Source organism: Oryx dammah, unplaced genomic scaffold (genome assembly GCF_014754425.2).
Source record: "Oryx dammah isolate SB20612 unplaced genomic scaffold, SCBI_Odam_1.1 HiC_scaffold_18, whole genome shotgun sequence".
Classification (NCBI taxonomy): domain Eukaryota; kingdom Metazoa; phylum Chordata; class Mammalia; order Artiodactyla; family Bovidae; genus Oryx; species Oryx dammah.
The window spans coordinates 12926833-12953234 of record NW_024070202.1 but is presented as its reverse complement, the minus strand read 5'-3'; the positions used below and the strand labels follow the sequence as shown (position 1 = coordinate 12953234).

The following is a 26402-nucleotide window of genomic DNA, read 5'->3' as shown; positions in this document are numbered from 1 at the left end:
TCTCCTCACTTATTGACTCCCCTCCTTCCCTAATGGTCCAAATGAATATCCACCTACTTAGCACATCCTATGAGGTTGCTGCCTTTAAGATTCTTCTTAATGACTCTTCTTTAAGACTCTTAATGTTTCTGTGATGTGCCGTACTTCACCCATAAAACTTGGCTGTTTTTTAATCTGCCTTCTCCCAACAATTTTTTTCAATGGCAAATTCTTTGAGAATGCAAGGTATAATCTATGCCTGTAATTCCAGTGTGGCTCGCACACTGCTTGGCATGTAGGAAGCACTGAATAAATGTTTGCTGAATAAATTAATAGTTTTAGCCCCATCTACACAGCACGGTAGAGCCTGATTTTCCTGTTGATTCTCAGCTTTCAAGTAAGAAATATGGTGAAAGCACAGCTGCAGCTGGGGCCTCAATGACCCTTCTGGGGATTTTCTCTTGTTGTTAGGTTCAGCCATTAGTAGTCATTTTTGCTGAGGCAATGTTTGTTCTGGTAAACTCAGGGAAACTAAATGGTGCTAATCATAAAAATAGCCTTAATTATGCAGTTTTTGTTGGAATTTGTTTACTGGAATTGAATTTGGTTATATATATTTTCAGACTCGGTTCTGTGGGAGGACAGAAGAGAGTTGCTTTTTCTCTGGAGGAGAAAGACTTCAAACTAACACTTTAATGTTTAAAATTCCTCAGTCTGCACCAACCATCCAGATGACTTTCAGCAAAAGCAACCCCATCTCTGAAAAGGCATCTCTCTTTCCGTGTTCTGTCAGTTGACTTCTGTGTGTCCAGGTTTTGTAATGTTGGGCCATTTGGTCTCTTTTCATGTCACTGGGGATAATAACACCTTCTTCATAACGTTGTTGGGAGAATTTCTAATAGTGATATATTTGAAGTATTAATCACAGTGCCTGCTGCTGCTGCTGCTAAGTCGCTTCAGTTGTGTCTGACTCTGTGCGACCCCATAGATGGCAGCCCGCCAGGCTCCCCCGTCCCTGGGATTCTCCAGGCAAGAACACTGGAGTGGGTTGCCATTTCCTTCTCCAATGCATGAAAGTGAAAAGTGAAAGGGAAGTTGCTCAGTCGTGTCCGACTCTTTGCGACCCATGGACTGCAGCCCACCAGGCTCCTCTGTCCATAGGATTTTCCAGGCAAGAGTACTAGAGTGGGGTGCCATTGCCTTCTCCAATCACAGTGCCTAGAATATGCTAAATGACTAGATGACTATGATAATCATCAGGACTGTGATTATTGTCTTCAGTTTCTCCAAGACAATGCCACAGAACAGTACAACAAAAAAACAGCACGGCTTGGGAGCTGGAGAGACCAGGGAGGGCCCGGTGAAAGAAAAAGCAATACCACTGTTGTATGATAGTGGGCAAGTCATTTAGCTTGTGTCTTCTGTGATCTTTTCTTCTATAAAATCGTGTGAAAAATTCCAATCTTATAGGTATTGAGAGGATTCAAAGAAATAAAATACGTAAAACATCCAACATGATGTATGGCTCATTTCTCTCGTTTATCAAGTCATTCAAAATTTTATCTTTGTTTTCAGGATGTTTTCTGAAATTCCACTCTATTCTTACTGTCTAGTCACCAAATCAAGAAACATCTAAAATCTCTATCTTTATTACTGATAATGCTTCTTGTGTTCCCTGCTTTCAGATGCTCAGTTCCTGAAGGCAGGCAGATTATTAATAATCTGCTCGCAGATTATTCCTCCTAAAATTCTGACCAGATAGATTTAAGATTTGCCTGTACAATCTTCTGTAAGAACTCAAATTCATCTTTAACCCTTCTTAAAATTTTCTAGTAATTGTGGTAGACTATTCAAAAACTAGAATTAGATTTTACAGAATTGTACAGCTTTCTTTAGCTCCCCCCCGCCCTTTTCAAAAGTATACTCTTCAAAAGCTCTTTACTACTATGGTAGGCAGGCTCTAAAATAAGCCCCATTGATCTCTTCCTCATGGACTTCTATAACCTTTTCCCTTGAATGGGCACTGCATCTAGAGACTCACTTCTAACAAGCAGGATACAACAAAAGTGATGGGATGTCACTTCTAAGATTGGTTTAGAAAACCCTGTGACTGGCATCTCTTTTGTCCTCTTGCTCTTGAAAGCCAAGCCACAATGTTGTATGTGGTCCTATGGAGAGGCCCATATCACAAGAAACTGCTGTTTGTGGCCAATAGCCAGCAAGGACCTGAGGCCTGCTGAGTTGGAAGTGGATCTCCTGCATTCAGTCAACAGCTATGAGTGGCCTTGGAGCAGACCTTCGCCAATTGAGCATGTGTGTGACTGCAGCTGTAGCTACAACCTTACTTTTGGCTTTGTGAGACATCTTGAGTCAGAGGTATCCAGCTAAACAGACCTACAGATACTGTAATCTGTGAGTATTTCTTATTTTAAGTTAGTATGTTCTGGTAGTAATTTATTATACAATAGAAAGGGGCAATTTCCTGGTGGCTCAGACAGTAAAGAATCTGCCTGCAATGTGGGAGACCTGGGTTCAGTCCCTGGGTTGGGAAGATCCTCTGGAGGAGGGCATGGCAACCCACTCTAGTATTCTTCCCTGGAGAATCCCATAGACAGAGAAGCCTGGTGGGCTGCAGTCCATGGGGTTGCAAAGAGTCCGACACAACTAGTAACTCAGCCCAGCCCAGCCCAGCTGTAATAAATACAGGAAAACAGGGAAGTCTGGAATCAGGCTGGAATGAAAGCAGGCAGGATTTTGAAGAGTATGTTAAAGCAGCCTAAACTGCTTTGAAAAGACTGTAGTCGCAGAAAGCTTAGCCACATTATCACCTTCTGAAGCAGGACATAGGAAATACTCCTACTGAACCAAATGAACTAGAGAAGTAGATTTCCAAACAAAGTGTGGAAGGCACTGTCTGCTTTCTTTCTGCTTCTTATAGTAAAATATGATGACTAGAGATCAACTCAGAGGACAGCTGAACAGAAAGGAATCAACAAAACTTGATGGTTCTCAGAGTCTTGATTCTAAGACTAAGAAATGGCTTCCAAACAAAGATCAAATCCAGGATTCTGTCATGGTCTAAAAATGGAGCAGAGGGTATGAATGTAAAAATCTTTTGTTAAGAATTCTGAGCTTAGGAAATTCAAATTTTTTATCAAACGCGATAAGCAAGTCTGTCACCTACCTTAAACGGAGACACTATCTCTATTTTCCAAGGCTGTTCACTATGTAAAATATCATTGAAAAAATATCTGAAACAAACACCATTAGTGCCTCTGCTCACAACACAGGCAGAAAAGTCAGAGAGCCCTGGGGGAACTGTTTTTCAATAATACTCATCCTCATTTCTGCACCATCTGGGTATCTGATGAATCTTCCCATGAGTATGGCATTCCCTTGACTACATTAATACATGTGGCCAAGAGTGGCCAGACAAAATCTATTCAGTCTTTTCCACAGCATATAATTAAAACTACTATTAAAAGAACTCCAAATAGCAGAATGAGACCAACTTGCAGTTCTGAGACTGACTATACTCCCCAGGCTTCCAGACCCTACTGGCTAAACAAATTCCATAAACCATCAAGGTCTACTTTAGAAATACAGGGGCTGTCTCCTCAGGATTCTTCAACTGAGTTTTTCACTTGGTCTAAGGTACTAGTGGTATCAGTGTCTTTAGTGCCATATCACTATATTGTCAAATATAGCAGAAGATATCAATGATTTTACAGACCAGGAATGGGACCACAAGGGAGAAATCTAGGGGTGAAGGCAATTCTATAATCCATAAAAACCCTGGCCAGTGAGCTGAGGTCAACCTGAACGCTTTCCAGGATAGAGGTGGTGTCACTGATTCAGTTCAGTTCAGTCGCTCAGTCGTGTCCAGCTCTTTGTGACCCCATGGACTGCAGTACACCAGGCCACCCTATCCATCACCAGCTCCTGGAGTTTACTCACTCATGTCCATTGAGTCGGTGATGCCATCCAAACAGCTCATTCTCTGTCATCCCCTTCTGCTCCCACCTTCAATCTTTCCCAGCATCAGGGTCTTTTCAAATGTGTCAGTTCTTCACATCAGGTGGCCAAAGTCTTGGAGTTTCAGCTTCAGCATTAGTCCTTCCAATGAATATTCACTACTTATTTCCTTTAGGATGGACTGGCTGGATCTTCTTGCAGTCCAAGGACTCTCAAGAGTCTTCTCCAACACCACAGTTCAAAAGCATCAATTCTTCTGAGCTCAGCTTTCTTTATAGTCCAACTCTCACATCCACACATGACTACTGGAAAAACCACAGCTTTGCCTAGATGGATCTTTGTTGGCAAAGTAATGTCCCTGCTTTTTAATATGCTGTCTAGGTTGGTCATAACTTTTCTTCCAAGGAGCAAGCGTCTTTTAATTTCATGGCTGCAGTCATCATCTGTAGTAGTTTTAGACTCCAAAAAAATAAAGTCTGCCACTGTTTCCACTGTTTTCCCATCTATTTCACAGGAAGTGATAGGACCGGATGCCATGATCTTCGTTTTCTGAATGTTGAGCTTTAAGCCAACTTTTTCACTCTCCTCTTTCACTTTCATCAAGAGGGTTTTTAGTTCCTGTTCACTTTCTGCCATAAGGGTGGTCTCATCTGCATATCTGAGGTGATTGATATTTCTCCCGGCAATCTTGTTTCCAGCTTGTGCTTCTTCCAGCACAGCGTTTCTCATGATGTACTCTGCATATAAGTTAAATAAGCAGGGTGACAATATATAGCCTTGACATACTCTTTTCCCAATTTGGAACCAATATGTTGTTCCATGTCCAGTTCTAACTGTTGCTTCTTGACGTGCATACAGATTTATCAGGAGGCAGGTCAGGTGGTCTGGTATTCCCATCTCTTGAAGAATTTTCCATAGTTTGTTGTGATCCACACAGTCAAAGGCTTTGGTGTAGTTGATAAAGCAGAAGTAGATGTTATTCTGGAATTCTCTTGCTTTTTCAATGATCCAGTGGATGTTGGCAATTTGATCTCTGGTTCCTCTGCCTTTCCTAAATCCAGCTTGAACATCTGGAAGTTCACAGTTCATGTATTGTTGAAGCGGGCTTGGAGAATTTTGAGCATTACTTTGCTACTGTGTGAGATGAGTGCAATTATGCAGTAGTTTGAACATTCTTTGGCATTGCCTTTCTTTGGGATTGGAATGAAAACTGACCTTTTCCAGTCCTGTGGCCACTGCTGAGTTTTCCAAATTTGCTGGCATATTGAGTGCAGCACTTTCAGAGCATCATCTTTCAGGATCTGAAATAGCTCCACTGGAATTCCGTCACCTCTGCTAGCTTGGCTCGCAGTGATGCTTCCTAAGGCCCCCTGGCCTTCGCGTTCCGGGATGTCAGGCTCTGGGAGAGTGGCCACGCCATCGTCTGGGTTGTGAGGAGCTTTTTGCACAGCTCTCCTGAGTATTCTTGCCACCTTCTGCTTCTGTTAGGGCCACACCTGGACAATGTCAGGAACCTCCGTCCACAGTTCTTCAGGCACTCTATGAGATCTAATCCCTTGAATTATTTGTCACTTCCACTGTATAAGTATAAGGGACTTGAACAGATAGTCTAGAACAAACAGTAGTTGATGCCTCAGAAATGTTAGAGCCCTGGAGAGAACTGTTCCCAATCATTATTATTATTATTGGGATATAGTAGCTTTACAACGTTGTGTTAATTTCAAAAAACTTCCTAGAAATTCAGCTAATTTTTGAAGTTTTTATAACATTATTCAGTTTACTCTGTTGAAGACTTTCCCACCATTACTCCTTTCATATACTCTGCAGGTAAACTGGTCTTTTTATTTCTTGATTTCACCCAATATTACCCCAGCTTCTTAGTTACAGAAAACATATAAACAATAACAACAAACAAATTCTTGCAAATAAAAGCTGAAACCACAAGTCTCAAACTCACGCTTTCACTTTTGTGTGTCCTTTGTTGTGATGATTCTTTTAGACTATGGTTTTCTGGCCTTTTGACAGACTGCTTTGAAAATGATTTAAATTCTTTACCATACATATTTGTTTCCACAGCAAAATACTTAGCTTCTGGGGAGTATAAACTATATTTTTCCATGACTCAATATTTCTAATTCAATTCCTCTTTATAACTGATAGCTACTTACTAAGATATAAATGTCATTGTCTTTAAGTCTCTGATGAATATATTCTATATGAGGAGGGAACCAGTGATCCCTATTTTTCCCACTGATATCCAGAACTAAACAGTCAAGAGACCAAAGTAGACCTCTGTAATTCAAATGTCACACTGCAGTTTCAAATTGGCAGCCTTCCTTGAGTTTCATTTTACTTGCTAAGGAAACAATGAAGCACTTATTCTGTTGCCAGCAGAACTGTGGGAAGAGACTTAAGAGATTTGTATTTTCCTGAATCTTTAATCTGCAGAAGAGGACAACTACACTGACCAAGTGGCACACTATTATTATTTCAATAATTCTTTAATTGTACAACTAACTGAATCTTGGAAAATATGGTGTATTCATATAAAAATTGACTCATATGATTGCAAAAATGCTGTTTATCACATAGATCTAGAAATTATAGCTACAGAATCTATAGCAAACAAAAAGTAAGACCAACAAAAATATTACTGATAGTGTTTCTATGGATTAATAATAAATGTACTCTCAAACTTATAATTTCCTTTGAGGGGGAATAATTTTACTCCTCTCCTCATTATGGCTATCTAGTGGTTTGTGACAACGTTTCTCCTTGAAAAGTGTCTGCAATACCAGCACTCAAAAGTCTTCTCGACAGTTTTCCTGGCATCTTTAACCTGGGCAGCTCCAGCCCTGATTATACCTAACCCTTCCCACAAACTCCCATAGCCCTAGGCCATTTAGAGCGCATATTCTCTTCCAGCAGATGTGAGGCTGGGTGGATAAATTTGCAATCCTAAAGAAGTACTATGAGCAAAACCAATACAATATTGTAAAGTAATTAACTTCCAATTAAAATAAATAAATTTATATTTTTAAAAAAGTCCTATGAGAATCCCACTTGGAGACACAAAGTCTTTAAGTCATTTTATAGGACCCTGGAGAGCACGAATAATGTCACATTCATTTTATACCCATATAACTGTTAAATATAAGCAATTGGACATGACAGATTCTAACTTTTTTCATTAAATATTGATTTATGAAATATACAAAAATATAATGAAATAAGGATATAACCACCACAAATGAACTAACAACTTGAGGAGCAGTACCACTGCATTTCAGCTATAATCCTCTTTGTGTGCCTCTTGACTCTATAATAGTTTAGTCTCTTGCCCTTCAGAATAATTCTGCTGATTTTTATCATTCTTGTTTTTCTTTAGTTTTACTATATTTTTGTATGACTAAGTAATGTATCAGTAATTTTTATGATTTTAAACTTCATATAAATGGAATCATGTATTCTTCTGTGCCTTTCTCCTTTTAATTATAGGCTCCAGAAATTCCTGTTATGAATTGCGGAAACATCTTCTGTATGGTAATCCATTGAATATACCTCAATATATTAACCCATTCTCTTTTTGATAGAGATATCAGTTGTATCCAATTCTTTTCTGTTACAAGAATGATATTATATCGTGCTCCCACAACAAACTGTGGTAAATTCTTAAAGAGATGGGAATACCAGACCACCTGACCTGCCTCCTAAGAAACCTATATGCAGGTAAAGAAGCAACAGTTAGAACTGGTCATGGAACAATGGACTTGTTTCAAATTGGGAAAGGAGTATGTCAAGGCTATACATTGTCACCCTGCTTATTTAACTTATATGCAGAGTATATCATGTGAAATGCCAGGCTGGATGAGTCACAAGCTGGAATCAAGACTGCTGGGAAAAATATCAATAACCTCAGATATGTAGATGACACCACTCTAATGGCAGAAAGTGAAGAGGAACTAAGGAGCCTCAATGAATGTAAAAGAGTATGAAAAAGCTGGCTTAAAACTCAACGTTCAAAAAGCTAAGATTATGGAATCTAGTCCCTTCACTTCATGGCCAATGGATGGGGAAACAATGGAAACAGTGGCAGACTTTATTTTCTTGGTCTCCAAAATCACTGCAGATGGTCACTACAGGCATGAAATTAAAAGACGCTTGCTCCTTGGAAGAAGAGTTATGATCAACCTAGACAGCATATTAAAAAGCAGAGACAGTACTTTGCCAACAAAGGTCCGTCTAGTCAAGGCTATGGTTTTTCCTGTGGTCATGTATGGATGTGAGAGTTGGACCATAAAGAAGGCTGAACACTGAAGAATTGATGCTTTCAAACTGTGGTGCTGGAAAAGACTCTTGAGAGTCCCTTAGACAGCAAGTAGATCAAACCAATCAATTCTAAAGAAAGTCAACCCTGACTATTCATTGGAAGGACTGATGCTGAAGCTGAAGCTCCAATTCTTTGGACACGTGACGCAAAAGACTCACTGGAAGAGCTGACTCACTGGAAAAGACCCTGAGCTGGGACAGATTGAAGGCAGGAGAAGGGGATGACAGAGGATGAGATGGTTGGATGGTATCATGGATTCAGTGGACATGAGTTTGAGCAATCTCAAGGAGATAGTGAAGGACAGGGAGGCCTGGTGTGCTGCAGTTCATGGGGTCACAGAAGTCAAACACAACTGAGTGACTGAACCACAACAGCAACACCTCATGAATTTAAGAATTTTACTAAGGTGTTTTTTTAAGAAATATAATTGTTGAGTCAACTTCACCAGATAATGCCAAATCATTTTTCAAAGTGAACTGGCCAATTTATACTCATACAGAGAAGAGTTCCTTTCAGTCCATATTCCCATCAAAACTTAAAATATCCAATTCAAATCAATTTAACAGATGGAAAACAGTATTTCAGTTTGGCTTTTAATTTTTACATTTTCATTCCTAATACGTTTGAGCATCTTTTCATGTGCTCATTGGCCACTCAGATTTCTCTTTTCCCACAATATGATGATTTAAGTCAATAGTCTATATGTAGACTTTTCTCACTGGCTCATAGAGGACTTTTTATATAGGTTTCTTTCAGTTTTTAATTTTTTCAAATATTTTCTTCAAGCTTCTGGTATGTCTTTTTGTTTTCACAGAAGTAATCTTTTGATAAGAAGAAGTTCTTAATCATAATGCACTCAATTTTCTCAATTGTTTCCTTTATGGATTTGCTTGAGTATCTCATGGAAGGAACCATTTCTTACATTGAAGTCATAAAGATATTCTTCTATACTGAATCCTAAATTTTACAGCTTTTCTTTTCACATTTGAGTAATAATTTATCTGGAATGAACTTTTAAGTTCAGATTGAGATGAGGATTGCAATTTTACCATTTACCCTTCATTGAAAAGCCTAATATTTCTCAACTCATCTAGAGTGTTATCTGTGTCACAAACAAATTTTCTATGTGGGAGGGTCTGTTTCTGAGCTAATTGACCAACTTGTCCATTCTTTTGTCCTAGGTTCTAACTTGCTACAGTTTAATAATAAATATCTCTTAATATAATATAATAAATATCTCTTAATAATAAATACCATGTGAAATATTATGGTTATTTCTGGTGCATTATTCTTTCATATAAATATTTGAGCATCAGGTTATCAAATTCTATCTAAAAATTCCTTAGAATCATTTTTATTTCAATCATATTGAATATATAAATTAACTTATAGAAAAATGAATTAAGCTATTGAGTCTCCTAGTCCATGAACAAGAAGTTTTTTTTTGTCTTTCTATACAAGCTTTCTTTAATAAAGTTCAATAAAATGTATTTTTCTCCATGACGGTCATACTTATCTTTTGTTAGGCATGTTCTTGCCTTTAACAAGGTAAATAGCTTACAAATTATATTTTCTCTATGTAGATACAGTGAAATAGATGTTATATTTTATATTAATTCTGTATCCAGCACCTTTGCTGAAATCATATATTACTTCTATCTGTAATGTATCCTCTGTATATATATTTGAGGTTTACCAAACAGACAATCACTTGGTAATAATAACTCTTATGATAACTCTTGGTAATGGTAACTCTTATGTCTTTCTTTCTAATTTATTTCTTTAATTATTTCTTCATGCCTTTCCATACAATGTCAGATGCAATAGTGACTGATTTTCCAGTGTTAAACCATACTTGCATTATTGGCTAAACTCAACTTGGCCATGATATCTTTTTTATGTTATTGAATATGGTTTGCTACTATTTTGTTTACGATTTTTCATATTATTTTGAGTAGGGAAGAACTTCTTATTCTTTTGAATAGGAATAACTTACAAATCTTTTTCATCATTATTTGGTGTTAGTACCAAGGCCATATACCTCATTATATACATTTCACACTCTAAAGGTTTGACTATATTCCTGGTATCAGGAATGATTTCTATGATTGAAGGATATTCCTAAGTTCATACAATGGGCAGGAGAAGATCTATGCAGTATAGATCTCGGTATCACTTAGGCCATTTCGACTATTCTATTTCTACTACTTGTTTATTCAGTTATGACTAAAAAGCAGTCATGTCAGTATGAGTCACCAGGCTGCTATTTCCAAGGTCCCAAAGGTTTTCAAGGAATGAAATATGCATTAATTATTTTTTTTCTTGGCTTTACATGCAGAAGATTTTGGTGCAATGTGATAAAGATAAGGTCTTCTTGTAAATTCATAGTCTCTCAAAACAATTAAAATGTGATAGCAAAAGCCCACAGAAAGGTGCTAACCCTCAAAGTGCCAAAGACAAGTACAGCTACTTCCTTCAGTCCTTTCCCTATCTTCAGTCTCTAATCTATTCCTAGTTAGATTCTTTTATCCCTGTATTCTATGCCATTTCCCCTTCACTATTTCAGATTATGTTCCTAACTAAACATCATTCTCTTCGTTTGACTCTTCTCTCCACTCTTCATCTTAATATCATTTGAGCGATTCAATTCGATTCAATGTCCTGGCTTCCTCTAACTGCTCAGTGTTGCACTCACCCCTGCCTGTATTAAAAGTCAAGCAGCTATTGAAAGCGGCCATTGAAGAGATTACAAACTAGTGGCAGATAAAAAGTGGTAGCAAAAGCTATACAAGGTGCTACTGACTGAATAAAAACTGGCCCTCAGCCCAGCTGAGAGAGCCCAGGAAAGCTTTTGGAGGAATGGATGAAACCTAAATGGAGTCCTGAAAGGTGAACAGGATTAACAAGAGCAACAAAGAGTGCAGGGAATGGCATTCAAGGTAGAGAAAACAGGAGACCCAAAAGCATGGGGAACCACAGGATCCCTATGGCCCACTGGAAAGTTAGTTTCCCAGGATAATAAGGCCCAACTCTCACCGTGCATTTTAGCATTTTTGAGTTTTTTGGTAAAAAATTATATTCAACTCATAAATATTTATAAAGTTGGAAAAATACTGTCATTTGTGTTTGTTTTTATGGCATTTGTGTAACATTGCTAACTCTACAATTCATCACTGAATTGTTCTAGAATGGTTTCTAGAAAGTACAAAGTCTGTAATCTGAGAGAAATTTAATTTAAATTTAATTTAAATTTTATCTGATATTTTGTATCTGGCTCATGAATTCATATCACAATGTGGTAGTTGGAAAAAAATAAGAAAACATATTCAAATCACTTGAATTATAATAAATAAAAATAAACCCCAAAGAAAGATGAGATACAAAAAGATGGCATTATTTAGGCAAAGTTTTCTGTTCTAACTTCTAATTTCCCTTCACATGCTACATCTTCCTGTCTCTGCTCAATGTTATAAATAATAATGTTTCTACAAACAAATAATATTACTAGAGAGGACCTTTCAAGTAGAACAGTATGCCACCTCTTGGGCATGGTGTGTTTGAGTGTGTGTGTGCTTGTGTGCACACGTGTGTATTGCTTAGGTAAGACCAAAAATGAACACAATCTTTAACTGAATGTCTTCCAAGTACCTTATAATTCTGAATTTCAATGATAATGACCACTAGTAGAGATCTGGGATCATAAACCAAAGGGTATGATTAAATATAATAATTTTTAAAGTCCAATCAAATTGGAGTCTGCATACAAGTTGAAAGGTTTTGTATTTCTTCTATTTTTCTGGCTCTTCTAATCACCACAAAGCAATCTCTCTTTTATTTGTCTTTTTGTTTGTGTGTGTGTTCCCCATCCTGAACACCCCTCCCGCCTCCCTCCCCATCCCATCCCTCTGGGTCATCCCAGTGCACCAGCCCTGAGCACCTTGTCTCATGCATCAAACCTGGACTGGTGATCTGTTTCACATGTGATAATATACATGTTTCAATGCCATTCTCCCAAATTATCCCACCCTCGCCCTCTCCACAGAGTCCAAAAGACTGTTCTATACATCTGTGTCTCTTTTGCTGTCTTGCATACAGGGTTATTGTTACCATCTTTCTAAATTCCATATATATGCATTAGTATACTGTATTGGTATTTTTCTTTCTGGCTTACTTCACTCTGTATAATAGGCTCCAGTTTCACCCACCTCATTAGAACTGATTCAATCTCCCTTTTAAATACAGCTGACTTTCCATTTCTAAGTTATTCTTATCACTGTTACTGGCAGCTAAAGATAGTGAATCACAATAAACTGTGGAAAATTCTGAGAGAGATGGGAATACCAGACCACCTGACCTGCCTCCTGAGAAACCTGTATGCAGGTCAGGGAGCAACAGTTAGAACTGGACATGGAACAACAGACTGGTTACAAATAGGAAAAGGAGTACGTCAAGGCTGTATATTGTCACCCTGCTTATTTAACTTATATGCAGAGAACACCATGAGAAACGCTGGACTGGAAGAAACACAAGCTGGAATCAAGACTGCTGGGAGAAATATCAATAACCTCAGATATGCAGATGACACCACCCTTTTGGCAGAAAGTGAAAAGGAACTAAAAAGCCTCTTGATGAAAGTGAAACAGGAGAGTGAAAAAGTTGGCTTAAAGCTCAACATTCAGAAAATGAAGATCATGGCATCTGGTCCCATCACTTCATGGGAAATAGATGGGGAAACAGTGGAAACAGTGTCAGACTTTATTTTGGGGGGCTCCAAAATCACTGCAGATGGTGACTGCAGCCATGAAACTAAAAGACGCTTACTCCTTGGAAGAAAAGTTATGACCAACCTAGATATCATATTCAAAAGCAGAGACATTACTTTGCCAACAAAGGTCCATCTAGTCAAGGCTATGGTTTTTCCAGTAGTCATGTATGGATGTGAGAGTTGGACTGTGAAGAAAACTGAGTGCCGAAGAATTGATGCTTTTGAACTGTGGTGTTGGAGAAGACTCTTGAGAGTCCCTTGGACTGCAAGGAGATCCAACCAGTCCATTCTAAGATCAGTCCTGGGTGTTCTTTGGAAGGAATGATGCTAAAGCTGAAACTCCAGTACTTTGGCCACCTCATGTGAAGAGTTGACTCATTGGAAAAGACTCTGGTGCTGGGAAGGATTGGGGGCAGGAGGAGAAGGGGATGACAGAGGATGAGATGGCTGGATGGCATCACCGACTTGATGGATGTGAGTTTGAGTGAACTCCAGGAGTTGGTGATGGACAGGGAGGCCTGGTGTGCTGCGATTCATGGGGTCGCAAAGAGTCGAACATGACTGAGCGACTGAACTGAACTGAACGTAAAGATAGTGAGAATTATTTTATTATTTAAAGTATAAAATATTTTTATACATTTTATACATTTTAGTATGCCTACAATATGTCATGTAAACAAGTACTACTATAATTGAAAGATATATGCATTTAGTTCTTTTAAAAATTAAGAACTTTACCGAATGATCCTTTTCTAAAAAATGATCACTGAATTTAAAGACAATATATTTAAATTGCTGTGTATATTTTATAAACATCATACAGCCCTATTGTTAGTTATCTTTTTCTTTTCCTTTTTATGAATTACAAACTATTTAAAATGTTAGGTGTTAAAAACATCCATGGTGAAATATTAGGAAGTGAGTCCAAACTGCAGAACCTGTGACTAAAATGTATGCTATGTTTCAGAATTAAATACTATTTTTTGAGTGATTATTTTCAAATTGTTATTCAACATACAAAACACATGGTTCTAGAGAAGTTCTTCTGAGCACAGAGCTAGTTAATAAGACACATAGAATTTTTAATTTCACACATGAAGCAGGAAGGTAAAGATAAGCATTATTTTCCACCAAAAAACAAACCTTTAGGAAATAGTTGTTATTGTTATTGCAGTTGCCAGACACTCCTTGCAATTCAGCCACAGTGTTCTAAAATGGTTGACAACAAAAATTAAAAAAGGCTTTTCCCTCCACTAGAGACAGCAGCCTAATATAAAGGAAGGAAAAACACTGAAGTTCCAGTGCTTACTGTAACATAAATTTTTAAGAACTAAGAAAATACCCCCAAACTCTTAGTTTTTCAACCATGTAACTAGTTATAAAGCCAGTTCATATTATTAAAAGGCCATCCATAGTAACTGCAATCTCTTGTTCGTACAACACAACCTACTTCCAAACAGAAACAGCATATAGCATAAGTCAAATTTAATGTTATCCCTTTAATGCTTTTTCACATAAAAATTACATTTCTGTAAACCTTTAACTCTTATGCAAACCATAACTTGCATTATATTTCTGCTTCTAATTATTACATATTAACACAAGCAATAAAAATGCATATCCATGTAGGCAGCTGCTCTAAATTGTATTCAATACTTTAAAAGATTCTAAAAAAATAAACTAATGTTATCATAATGTAGTTGTAATAATAATAATTTCTAGTAATAAAAACAAATTACGAAAGAAAGATTAAATTATATTTTAAGAGAAGGAGCCTTGGTTTCTGGAGTGATAATTCATCCTGTTATAAACTACTACACAAAAAGGCTTTGAAATGCCATCTATAATCTAAGACTTCAAAGTCTAATAAATATTATATCTTAATTATTTAAAGAAGCAAAAGCAAAATAATCATATAATTTTAAAAGTGTATGTAAAATAACTCATTTTAATGTGAACAACCATTACATACGTCCTAATTTTTAAAAGTGGTACAGTACCAGTTCACATTTCATTTCCAATCTAAGCCCACAGTGTTTTGCATTACATTTTGCTCTTTTTGATAGAAATGAATTCCCAAAATACAGATACATGACTCATGTGACACAAAACACATGCCAGAATTATATCACCTCGCCTGAAAAGGTAAACACTGATAGCTGTGGCATATGAATGGAAATTAAATTTGTTACTGAAAATAAAATCTAGTTGAAAAATTTACTATAACCTTAGAATTTCATGGGATAGTGCTGACTGTCTGAAGGGTTTACTGAAATCCTCCATGGTTACCTTTCAGATTGTTTTTTTTCTTTTAAATTAAAAAAAAAAAGAAGAAAGAAAGAAAAATAAATGAATGATAATTTTATAAATCCAGAAGTACAATGCCTTATCACAGATACACTCACATCTACATTTAAAATTTTTCAGTGGTTCAGATATACATCTCCCTCTTCTTTAAAGGATCCTTTCTTTTATTTTTCAGCTGTTAGGCAGAGCCATTTTAACTTAAAAAAAAAAAAAATCAGAATGTTTAACAGAGAATGAACAGAAACAGGAATGCAATTCAAACTGAATTGGGCACTCACTTATTTTAAACTCTTCCAGTTTAAATATTTGAAGGAAAAAAACAGAAAATTCAGAAATTTAAATGAAGTTTGGGATTATCTATATATTTTAAATTCTACTGGAGTATGATTTATAATTTATTAAACTATTAAAACAGATACATATAAGCACACACAATACATGGTAAAGTATTCTTAATCCTCAGTATGTTCTGATAAGAGGCCCACTGTACTTTTACATTTTCAGGATATATTTCCTCACAGTGCAATGTTTTCCTTATAGGTCAGTTCAAGCAAGCAACTCCCCTCTGTCAATGTGACAGGTTCCAAGTTAGAATCAACCTTGTGTTATGTGACCAAAACCAGAGTTACCTGTTTTTCAGTACACAATCAGAGAAGGCAATGGTACTCCACTCCAGTACTCTTGCCTGGAAAATCCCATTGACAGAGGAGCCTGGAAGGCTACAGTACATGCGGTCGCAGAGTTGGACACGACCAAGTGACTTCACTTTCACTTTTCACTTTCATGCATTGAAGAAGGAAGTCGCAACACTCCAGTGTTCTTGCCTGGAGACTCCCAGGGACGGGGGAGCCTGGTGGGCTGCCGTCTATGGGGTCGCACACAGTCGGACACAACTGAAGCAACTTAGCAGCAGCAGCAGTAGACAATGCTGATCTAAGTGCTGGCTCTGGAAATTAACTGGATGAACCTGGTCGTTCTGCATTTAATTAGAGGTTTTCCTGGCTGGCCTAGGGAATGTCATGGGGGATATTATCAAATAAAAATGATTCTAACTTTGAAATCCCAAGATGATTCTATAAATGGTAAGAAAAATGAGAAACCAAGTGATTGATTACACAACTCAGGGTTAACAAGGATATGTAAATCAATAAATTATTCAATTACATATGAAATTAATAAATTATTCAAGGACCATCCAAATCGCTCATTGGATAACCAATATTGGTTATTTTCATTATGTATTCTTTTCAATAACACAGAGAGAGAATAAATAAAAAATAAGGACATAACACTCAAATCAATCGATTTATAAATACCTGGAAGCATTAATAAAAAATAAGTCTAAATCAAGTAAATAAATTTACATGTTTACACAAAAGTGGGTTTTCACTATTTGCAGACCTTTCATCTCTCTAACACACAGAAAATTATGAGTGTTGGTTGGTTTTAGCTGGGCATGCTTTGGTGAGGCAGTGTGTAACACAAGAAAGGGAGAGGGATATGTCCAAAAGGAACATGAGAGAGAATCAAACAATGAGAAACAGCTCCTTGACCTTTTCAATAAAGTGAAGGCTACTTGGTGTAGCAAGCACCTGCTTTCTATTTCAACAACTTGCAGGCAGAATAAAAAGTTTAACCTAAAACTAAACTCTGGTTTTTTGTAGAATAGTTATATACTCAGCTATTCTTCCCTTTAAGCCCTATCTTCACAGGCTACTTCTGGATTAAGTATTTACCTATAGTAAAATAGTGAAGTCGCTCAGTCGTGTCCGACTCTTTGCGACCCCATGGACACCAGGCTTCTCCGCCCATAGGATTTTTTAGGCAAAAGTACTGGAGTGGGTTGCCATTTCCTTCTCCAGGGAATCTTCCCAACCCAGGGATCGAACCCAGGTCTCCCGCATTGTAGACAGACGCTTTACTGTCTGAGCCACCAGGGAAGTCCTCTTCAATCTCCTTATTAATAGAAATTTACAGAATAAAGAATTCCAGAACCTAGGTGTTACAAGAAACTTCATTATCCAAAACGGGAATCCTTCCAGAATCTCTTGTGTCCCAGTTACTCTCTGTGTGCCTAGATACAGACAGACACATCTGTCTACTCCATTCAAAATCAGCAGTGTGTTGCAAAGAGTCCAGGCTTCAGAGCCAGAAGGACTCTGTTCCCATCCTAAATCTGGCAGCGACTAGAAAAAGCCTCAATTATTACATCTTTAGAAAAAGGGGGGGAAAGGATTCTCTTCTGCTTGTTATAAAGATTATCTGAAACCATGTAGGAAAGGCACCCGGCAGAATGCCTGGCACTGAATATTTATTTATCCTCCTTGCCCCTGAGAATATTTGCTCAGGTGACAATCAACTCTGCTTTCCTTATAAAAACAGGCATGCTGCTGCTGCTAAATCGCTTCAGTCATGTCTGACTCTGTGTGACCCTACGGACGGTAGCCTACCAGGCTCCACTGTTCATGGGATTCTCTAGACAGGAATACTGGAGTGGGTTGCCATACCCTCCTTCAGGAGATCTTCCCAACCCAGGGACCAAACACAGGTCTCCTGTATTGCAGGCAGATTCTTTACTGCTGAGCCACCAGGGAAGTCCCCCGCAAAAGGCATGCAAACAAATAAACAAAATCCATATGGTATATTTTTAAGTATAAACACTGAATGACAAATATTCCTTATGCATTTATTCAAATTATTAGAGAAAATCTTACCAAAAAAAAAAAAAAAACCACTTTAGGTTGAAAGCTTTGGCAGGTGAATGCGATCTATTCCTCAAAGTAACTGGAGGAAATATGTAGTATGTGATCTAAAATGTTCAGTTGGGAAGCCTTAATTAAAGAGATATCTGATTTTTCCCTCTTTCCTTGTTAGACCTGATGCTTTATTCCTCATGCTTTATGAATATGAGGAACTGGCCCTGTACTTTTAAGAAAAGACACTGAGGTTCAATGACTGGAAAATTTGGCCTCCTCACCTTCCACCACTTGATGTCACCCGTACTCCCCTGAACCTTAAATTTTTTCTAACAGAGTGAGCAGGTAACAGCCAAATCTGCAATGATTCTACAATCCTAATTCAGGCTTGCAGCCAAAGCAAATCAGCGTCTCTGATAAAATACAAGATACTTGTGCAGAGAACTGAAAAATAGGGAAGATGAAAGTTCAAATATTTGAGGAAATCACTGTTTCTGTTTTTAAAAAATACTTGCCATTTAAAATGAATTCTGAAAGTGAAAAACTAAATCAATTAAATAGAATTTTAAGAAACTAATTCACTCACGTGAAGAATAGTCTGATGTTTATTCTTAGATCAATAGTTGACTGAAGCACCACTGAAAAAATTTTCTACTATAATAAAGAGAGCATACATCCTCATTATACTACAAACAAATGAAAAATGAATATACATTTGGGTTAGAACATTCCACACTAAAAATACATGAAAAATATTTGAATGTCTCTTTATTAATCTTCACTAGGTCCTTGATAGAAACCAAAAACGTTCTGGAAAAATAATATATCAGATGAGTAGAGGTTGAACATATGATGTCGCACTGTCCTTCTACCAGCTGGTATAAAGAAGAATATCTGTTTTACCTGAATATTCACTATGTTTATGGAGCATGAAACACTGCAGCTACATTGTTGATGGATCCTTTGACACGTCGATGTGAAACATATGCACGTTTAACATGTTTATAAAAAAGTATGTTGTCCCATTGTATCAATGCACATTTGGCACTCACATTAGAAATAGACCAGCATCTGTATTATATTACAGCACACAAGGGTTCCGGAGAGTCGTTTTCACTTGGGGGTTAGCTTCTATTCATTTGCTTGATCTTTTACAGAGAGCAAGATGCAAAATTACTCCAATATGGATCTACTCTATGGAATATGTGCTGGTGGAAAAGCTTTGTTCTGCATTATGTTAGCACAAATTACAGTGAGCAGATCCAAAGAACTTTCTCTTCCTGGGGGGAAAAAATTCTAAAAAAACTCAGCAATTTTCAGTACTTTTCTGTGTATGTTTGTGTATGTATGTATGTCTTTTCATTCAAAATGATTACTGATTTTTTGAAAAAGTGTTCCCTGTTACATACTTACTGTAGAAAATTTGGGAAAAAAAATTGAAAAATACAAAGCAGAGAGAGAAAAATCCAAGATAGCTAGTATTTATGTTTTGGTATTTTTATCCTTTTTTGTTGTTTCAATGAATGTATCTTAATAATATGGTAAAAGAGGGCTTATTTGATCCAGAAGACTTCATACTTTAAATATGATACCATTAATTGATTGATAAGCTAATAACAAACACAAGCAATATTTCCTTTCTGTGAGGTTGAGGTTGACATACTCACCTTGAAAAACTGCAAAGATCTGTCTTACTGTTATATGGTAAAGAGAGTTTTATCGAGTAGGGATGTAGTAAGAAAAAATGAAGGAAGAAGAATGTTTGCAAGTGCAACTTACCTCATCGTCGTCAGCATCGTACTGGGCATAGTGCTGTTCAAGCAGCTCTCTCTGGCGCCTTTCTTGTTCCAGAGTCTGGCTTATCAACTGGGCAACCTCACTCACTTGTCCAGGTTTTTCTCGCCCAATAATAAATCTACACGAAAGTTAAAGAGAACTGGTATAGTCAGACTCTCCAGCAAAAAAAGGAATGCTAAGGAAAGTAAATAAACTTCACATTTCATCCGAGTATATCAAGCCTCAAAAAAATAATATTACCTGTTTTTTTTAAAGGTATGCTTGGGTAGAAGGAAAGGTTAGCTGATCAATTAAAGTGATTTTTGCAGCCACAGACCAAAGGAAAAGAGGAAAAGTAAAGAACCACAAAAAAATTATTACTTTAGGAGAAGACAAAACAGATGTAATCCATTCTCCAGTACTTTACACATTTTTGATGCCCTACAAAATGAAAGCAAGGTCATAATTTTCTGTAACACTGAACTTTAGAATCATTTCCACAGTTACATTCTCTTTAAAATGCAAAAACGACTTGAAAAACATTTTGAGGTATGGCATACTCTATGTGAGTAAATAAGAAGGAGGCATTGACTTTTTGCTAAGTTACTATGACTCTAAGGTAAAAAAAAAAGAAGAGAAAAAAATGTGTTTTTTTTTTTTTTTTTTTGGTCTGTGTTTTTAAAACAAAAACAAAGGAGAGGTCAATCCGTTCACTAAGTTTGGAGAAAGATGCTGTGAGGAAGGATGTGGCCTCAAGACATACTCAAGGGGAAATACCTGTCAATATAATTCCTGTAAGAAAAAATACATAAAGAGAAAATCACGGAAGACATTTACTTATTGCCATCTAGTCATTTATGATACATCCTCATTGATACTATGTTTCTTATTCAACAAATTAATACTCACTTTTTAAAATCTTTTCACACTAATAATATATGGCTCTATCTTTCTAAAAATACAAATAATATGTCTCCATAATATAGTTTCCATATATTATTTAACTTCATTATTTTGGTTAGTAACTGTTTATAATCTTGCTTATATACTGAACTGATGTTTTCCTCTGATTGGGCTTCTCAGGTGGCTCAGTGATAAAGAATCTGCCTGCAATGCAGGAGACACAGATGTAGGTTCAATCCTTGGATTCGGAAGATCCTATGTAGGAGGAAGTGGCAACACACTCCAGCATTATTGCCTGAAAAATTCCATGGACAGAGGAGCCTGGCAGGCTACAGACCATGGGGGTTTCACAGAGGTGGACATGACTGAGCAACTAACACTTCTGATTACAATACTTTGCTATTTTCAATTACAATTTTAAAAGAAATACTCTACCATTTTCCATACAAATACACTAAATGTCAAAATTTTTATACTTGGATGTTAGTAATTAAACATATTTTTAGAGTTATTTTTATATTGTTTCAAATAAGACTGTGAAAGTATGCTTCAGTGTTCGTTTATCATCCAAGTTATTTTTCTTTGGGAAATTAATCATTGAGTTGTAGTCATTTTCTATATATTCTGGATACATATATGTTAGGTAGTTAGAATAGGAAAAAGGAGTCCAAAATAGTGATGGCAAAAAGACAAAGAAGGGAAAAAGCCCGGAAAAACAGAACAAAGGAAGGACCAAGAACCTGAGTGAGAACCTCAGATGAAGCAAACAGCCCTTCTGGCTAGCCCAGTTTACATCGGACAGGCTCAGGGGGAGGAGGAAAACATGTAAAAAAGGGAGCCAAAATTAAGCCACTGGCTTCTCTTCTCTTCACTTCTTTTGGGCTGGCCTGCCCTCATACCTCAAGGATGTATTTTCCTTTGCTTGCTGAATAAAACTGAGCTGTAACACTAGTCCATTGCTTCAAATTTTTGCTGCAGTGAGACAGAACCAAGGAAATTACACACTTCCCTGACATATGTATGTATTATGATACATACATATATACACACACAAATTATATATGCATATGATTTATTATATTCTCTCAATGTGGCTTCCCTTTTAATTTTCCTAAGTCTTTCAAGGAAGTCCAAATTATTCTTTTTTAAAAGATTGTGATTTGTGCTTCCTACCTAAGAAATCTGCCTGATTTAATATTACAAAGATTTTCTCTGGATAGGTTCATGCAAATGTAATTTCTATTTCAGGTGGTGAATTTTAGATCATTATAACTAGGCTCAAACACATTTTTATTAATTAAATAGGAATGATTACAATCAACACAATTTTTTCAGTGAGAAATAAGTTTATCCCTGTGGCATAAAAATCTGTAGCTGGGGATTCAAAGAACTCTTGGAATGCATTTTCTAGATCCTGCTGGTTGTAGAAAGCATTTTCCCTGCAAAAAAGTGTCAAGATGCTTGAAGAAATGGTAGTCGGTTGGTGAGAAGTGAATATGCTGGAGGAGGCAAAACTTCATAGTTCAATTTGTTCAAGTTTTTAACATGTGGTTGGACATTGTTATTGGGAAGAACCGGGCTTGTTCTGTTGAACAATACCAGCTGCAGGGGCTGCAGTTTTTGGTGCATCTTATCAATTTGCTGAGCATAATTCTCAGATGTAATAGTCTCACAGGGATTCAGAAAGCTGTAGCGGATCAGACCAGCAAGAGACCACCAAACAGTAACCATAATCTTTTTTGGTGCAAGTTGGCTTTGGGAAGTGCTTTGGGCTTCTTCTCGGTCCAACCATCGAGGTGGTCATCACCAGTTGTTGTATACAATCCACTTTTTGTTGCATTTTGCAATCTGATTGAGAAATGGTTCATTGTTTTTGCATAGAATAAGAGAAGAAGACACTTCAAATTGACAGTTTTTTTTGATTTCTGGTCAGCTAATGAGGCATCCACTTTTCGAGCTTTTTGCACCTTTCCAATTTGCTTCAAATGCTGAATGACTGTAAAATGGTCAATGCTGAGTTCTTAGGCAACTGTAAGAGGATCCGCTTTAATGATGACTCTCAATTGTCACTGGCAACTTCCGATGGCCAGCAATTATGCTCATCTTCAAGTCTCCTATCTCCTTTGCAAGACTTCTTAAACCACCACTGCACTGTACTGTACGTTAGAAGTTCCTAAGCCAAATGCATTATTGATATTGCAAGTTGTCTCTGATGTTTCACGACCCATTTTGAACTCAAATAAGAAAACTGCTCAAATCTGCTTTTTGTCTAACATCATTTCCATAGTCTAAAATAAACAGAAAATAAACAGCAAGTAACGACTCTTAAGAGTCCCTTAGACAGCAAGGAGATCAAACCAGTCAATCATAATGGGAATCAACCCTGAAGGACTGATGCTAAAGCTCCAATACTTCGGGCACCTGATGCAAAGACCTGACTCATTGGAAAAGACCCTGATGCTGGGAAAGATTGAAGGCAGGAGAAGGTGACGACAGAGGATGAGATGGCTGAATGACATCACTGACTCAATGGACTTGAGTTTAAGCAAGCTCTGGGAGATGGTGAAGGACATGGAAGCCAGGTGTGTGGCAGTCCATGGGGTCACAAAGAGTTGGACACAAATTAGCAACTGAACAAGTCACTAGCAAAAAAACATAAAGCAAGAAATGTACATTAAAATGATATATAACATAACCACATTTATTTATAATATATTCCAGTATCAAATGGCAAATTTCAGCCAAGCAAAAACCACAGTTACTTTTGTCCCAACCTAATAGTTTCCTTCTTAAAGTGTTAATGTTTTGATTTTATATCACTAGGTGAAATCTTTCAAATTTATTTTCATGCATGATGTTTGGTAAAGGAGGGCTCAATATTTTCCAAATGGGTAGCCAGTTGTTTCAATACCATGTTTTGAAAAGACTATTTGTTACCACCACTGAATTACTCAGACACATTTGCTGAAAATAAATTGACCATGTACTTGTGTGCTGACTTCTGAACTTTTCAATCTTCTGCATTGATGTTTTTATCCCTGTGCCAATACGACACTGCCTTGATTGCAATATACTTAATCTTGAAACTAGTGCTGTGAGTTATCCAATTATGTATGCCCTTTTTAAAATCACTGACTATTCTATCTAAATAGCTATATAAATTTTAAAACTAGCTTACCAGTTTCATTTAAAAAGCACACTGATGTTTGATTTGGGATTGCTTTGAATCTGTAGATCAATTTGTGGATCAATTCTACTAATAATATAAAACTGTCTGATCCATGAACATAGTAATTCTCTACATTCATTTTTAATTATTTCTATTGAAATAAAGTTGACAATACTATGTAACAATATTATGTTAGTTACAGGTGATTTACATAATGATTTGATACTTGCATACATTATGAAAGATCATCCTAAGTCTAGTAACCATCTGTCCCCACACAGATTTACTACACTATTACTGACCATATTCCTTATGCTGTATATTATATCTTGACTTCCTTAACATATAACTAGAGATTTTCTTTTTTTTAATTTAAATTTATTTAATTTAATTGGAAGCTAATTACTTTACAATATTGTATTGGTTTTGCCATACATCAACATGAATCTGCCATGGGTGTACATGTGTTCCCATCCTGAACCCCCCTCCCACCTCCCTCCCTGTACCATCCCTCTGGGTCATCCCAGTGTACCAGCCCCAAGCATCCTGTATCCTGCATCGAACCTAGACTGGCGATTCATTTCTTATATGATATTATATGTGTTTCAATGCCATTCTCCCAAATCATCCCACCCTCTTCGTCTCCCACAGAGTCCGAAAGAATTTCTTTTTTAAAAAAAGTTTTACTTTTCTTTTTTTCTAATTTATTTTTTATTGAAGGATAATTGTTTTATAGAATTTTGTCAAACCTCAACATGAATCAGCCATAGGTATACATATAACCCCTCCCTTCTAAATCTCCCTCCCATCTCTCACCCCATCCCACTCCTCTAGATTGAAACAGAGCTGCTTTTTGAGTTTCCTGAGCCATACCGCAAATTCCCGAGGGCTATCTATTGTACATATGGTAATGTGAGTTTCCTTGGTACTTGTCCATGCATCTCACCCTCGCTTCCCCTCATCCCATGTCCATAAACCTATTCTCTATGTCTGTTTCTCCACCGCTGTCCTGTAAATAAATTATTCAGTACCATTTTTCTAGATTCCACATATATGTGTTAGAGTACGTGTTTATCTTTCTCTTTCTGACTCAATTCACTCTGTATAACAGGTTCTAGGTTCATCCACCTCATTAGAACTGACTCAAATGCATTTCTTTTTATGGCTGAGTCATATTCCATTGTGTACATGTAGCACTTCTTTATCCATTCATCTGTCGATGAACATCTAGGTTGCTTCCATGTTCTAGCTATTGTAAATAGTGCTGCAATGAACAATGGGATACATGTGTCTTTTTTGATTTTGGTTTTCTCAGGTTATATGCCTAGGAGTGGGATTGCTGAGTCATACTGAGGTTTTATTCCCGTTTTTTTAAGGACTTTCCATACCATCTTTCATAGAGGCTGTACAATTTACATTCTTACCAACAGTGCAAGAGCGCTCCATTTGCTCCACATCCTCTCCAGCATTTATTGTTTGTAGACTTTTTGATCATGGCCATTCTGATTTGTTGGGTGATATCTCATTGTAGTTTTGATTTGCATTTCTCTAATAATGAACGATGTTGAGCATCTTTTCATGAGTTTGATAGGCATCTGTATGTCTTCTTTGGAGAAATGTCTGTTTAAGTCTTTTTCCCACTTTTTGACTGAGTTGTATGTATATTTTGGAAATTAATCCTTTGTCAGTTGTTTCATCTGCTATTATTTTCTCCCATTCTGAGGGTTGTCTTTTCACCTGGCTTATAGTTTCCTTTGCTGTGCAAAAGCTTTTAAGTTTAATCAAGTCTCACTTGTTTACTTTTGTTTTTATTTCTATTACTCTAGGAGGTGGGTCATAGAGGATCTTGCTTTGATTTATGATATCAAGTGTTCTGCCTATGTTTAAGAGTTTTATAGTTTCTGGTCTTGCATTTAGGTCTTTAATCCATTTTGAGTTTATCTTTGTGTACGGTGTTAGGAAGTGTTCTAATTTCATTCTTTTACATGCAGCTGTCCAGTTTTCCCAGCACCATTTCTTGAAGAGGCAGTCTTTGCCCCATTGCATAATTCTTGCCTCTTTTGTCAAAAATAAGGTACTCATAGGTGTATGAGTTTACTTCTGGGCTTTCCATCTTGTTCTGTTGGTCTATATTTCTGTTTCTTTGGCAGTACCATACTGTCTCGATGACTGTAGCTTTGTAGTATAATCTGAAGTCAGGAAGGTTGTTTCCTCCAGCTCCATTCTTCTTTCTCAGGAATGCTTTGGCTATTCAGGGCCTTTTGTGTTTCCATATGAATTGTGAAATTTTTTGTTCCAGTTCTGTGAAAACTGCCATTGGTAATTTGATAGGGATCTCACTGAATCTGTAGATTGTGTTTGGTAGTATTGTCATTTTCACAATATTGATTCTTCCTACCTAGGAACATGGGATATCTCTCCATCTGTTTCTGTTGTCTTTGATTTCCTTCATTAGTGTCTTTTAGTTTTCTGTGTACAGTTCTTTTGTCTCCTGAGGTAAGT

At 36.9% G+C, this 26402-nt stretch overlaps 1 protein-coding gene across 16 annotated transcripts in view; it reads right to left on the bottom strand.

Annotated features, from left to right (window-relative positions):
* PPP1R9A (protein phosphatase 1 regulatory subunit 9A) overlaps window positions 1-26402 on the bottom strand; it is a 349172-nt gene that overhangs the window by 75653 nt on the left and 247117 nt on the right. For 9 of the 16 annotated variants that reach the window (XM_040260454.1, XM_040260457.1, XM_040260466.1 and 6 more), the window contains exons 6-7: window positions 19832-19967; window positions 14193-14258 (exon numbers count right to left, since the gene is read on the bottom strand). In XM_040260454.1, coding sequence (XP_040116388.1) covers window positions 14193-14258; window positions 19832-19967 — 202 coding nt within the window. The remainder of the gene's footprint in view (window positions 1-14192; window positions 14259-19831; window positions 19968-26402) is intronic. The other 7 variants (XM_040260460.1, XM_040260467.1, XM_040260463.1 and 4 more) reach the window with 1 other exon arrangement.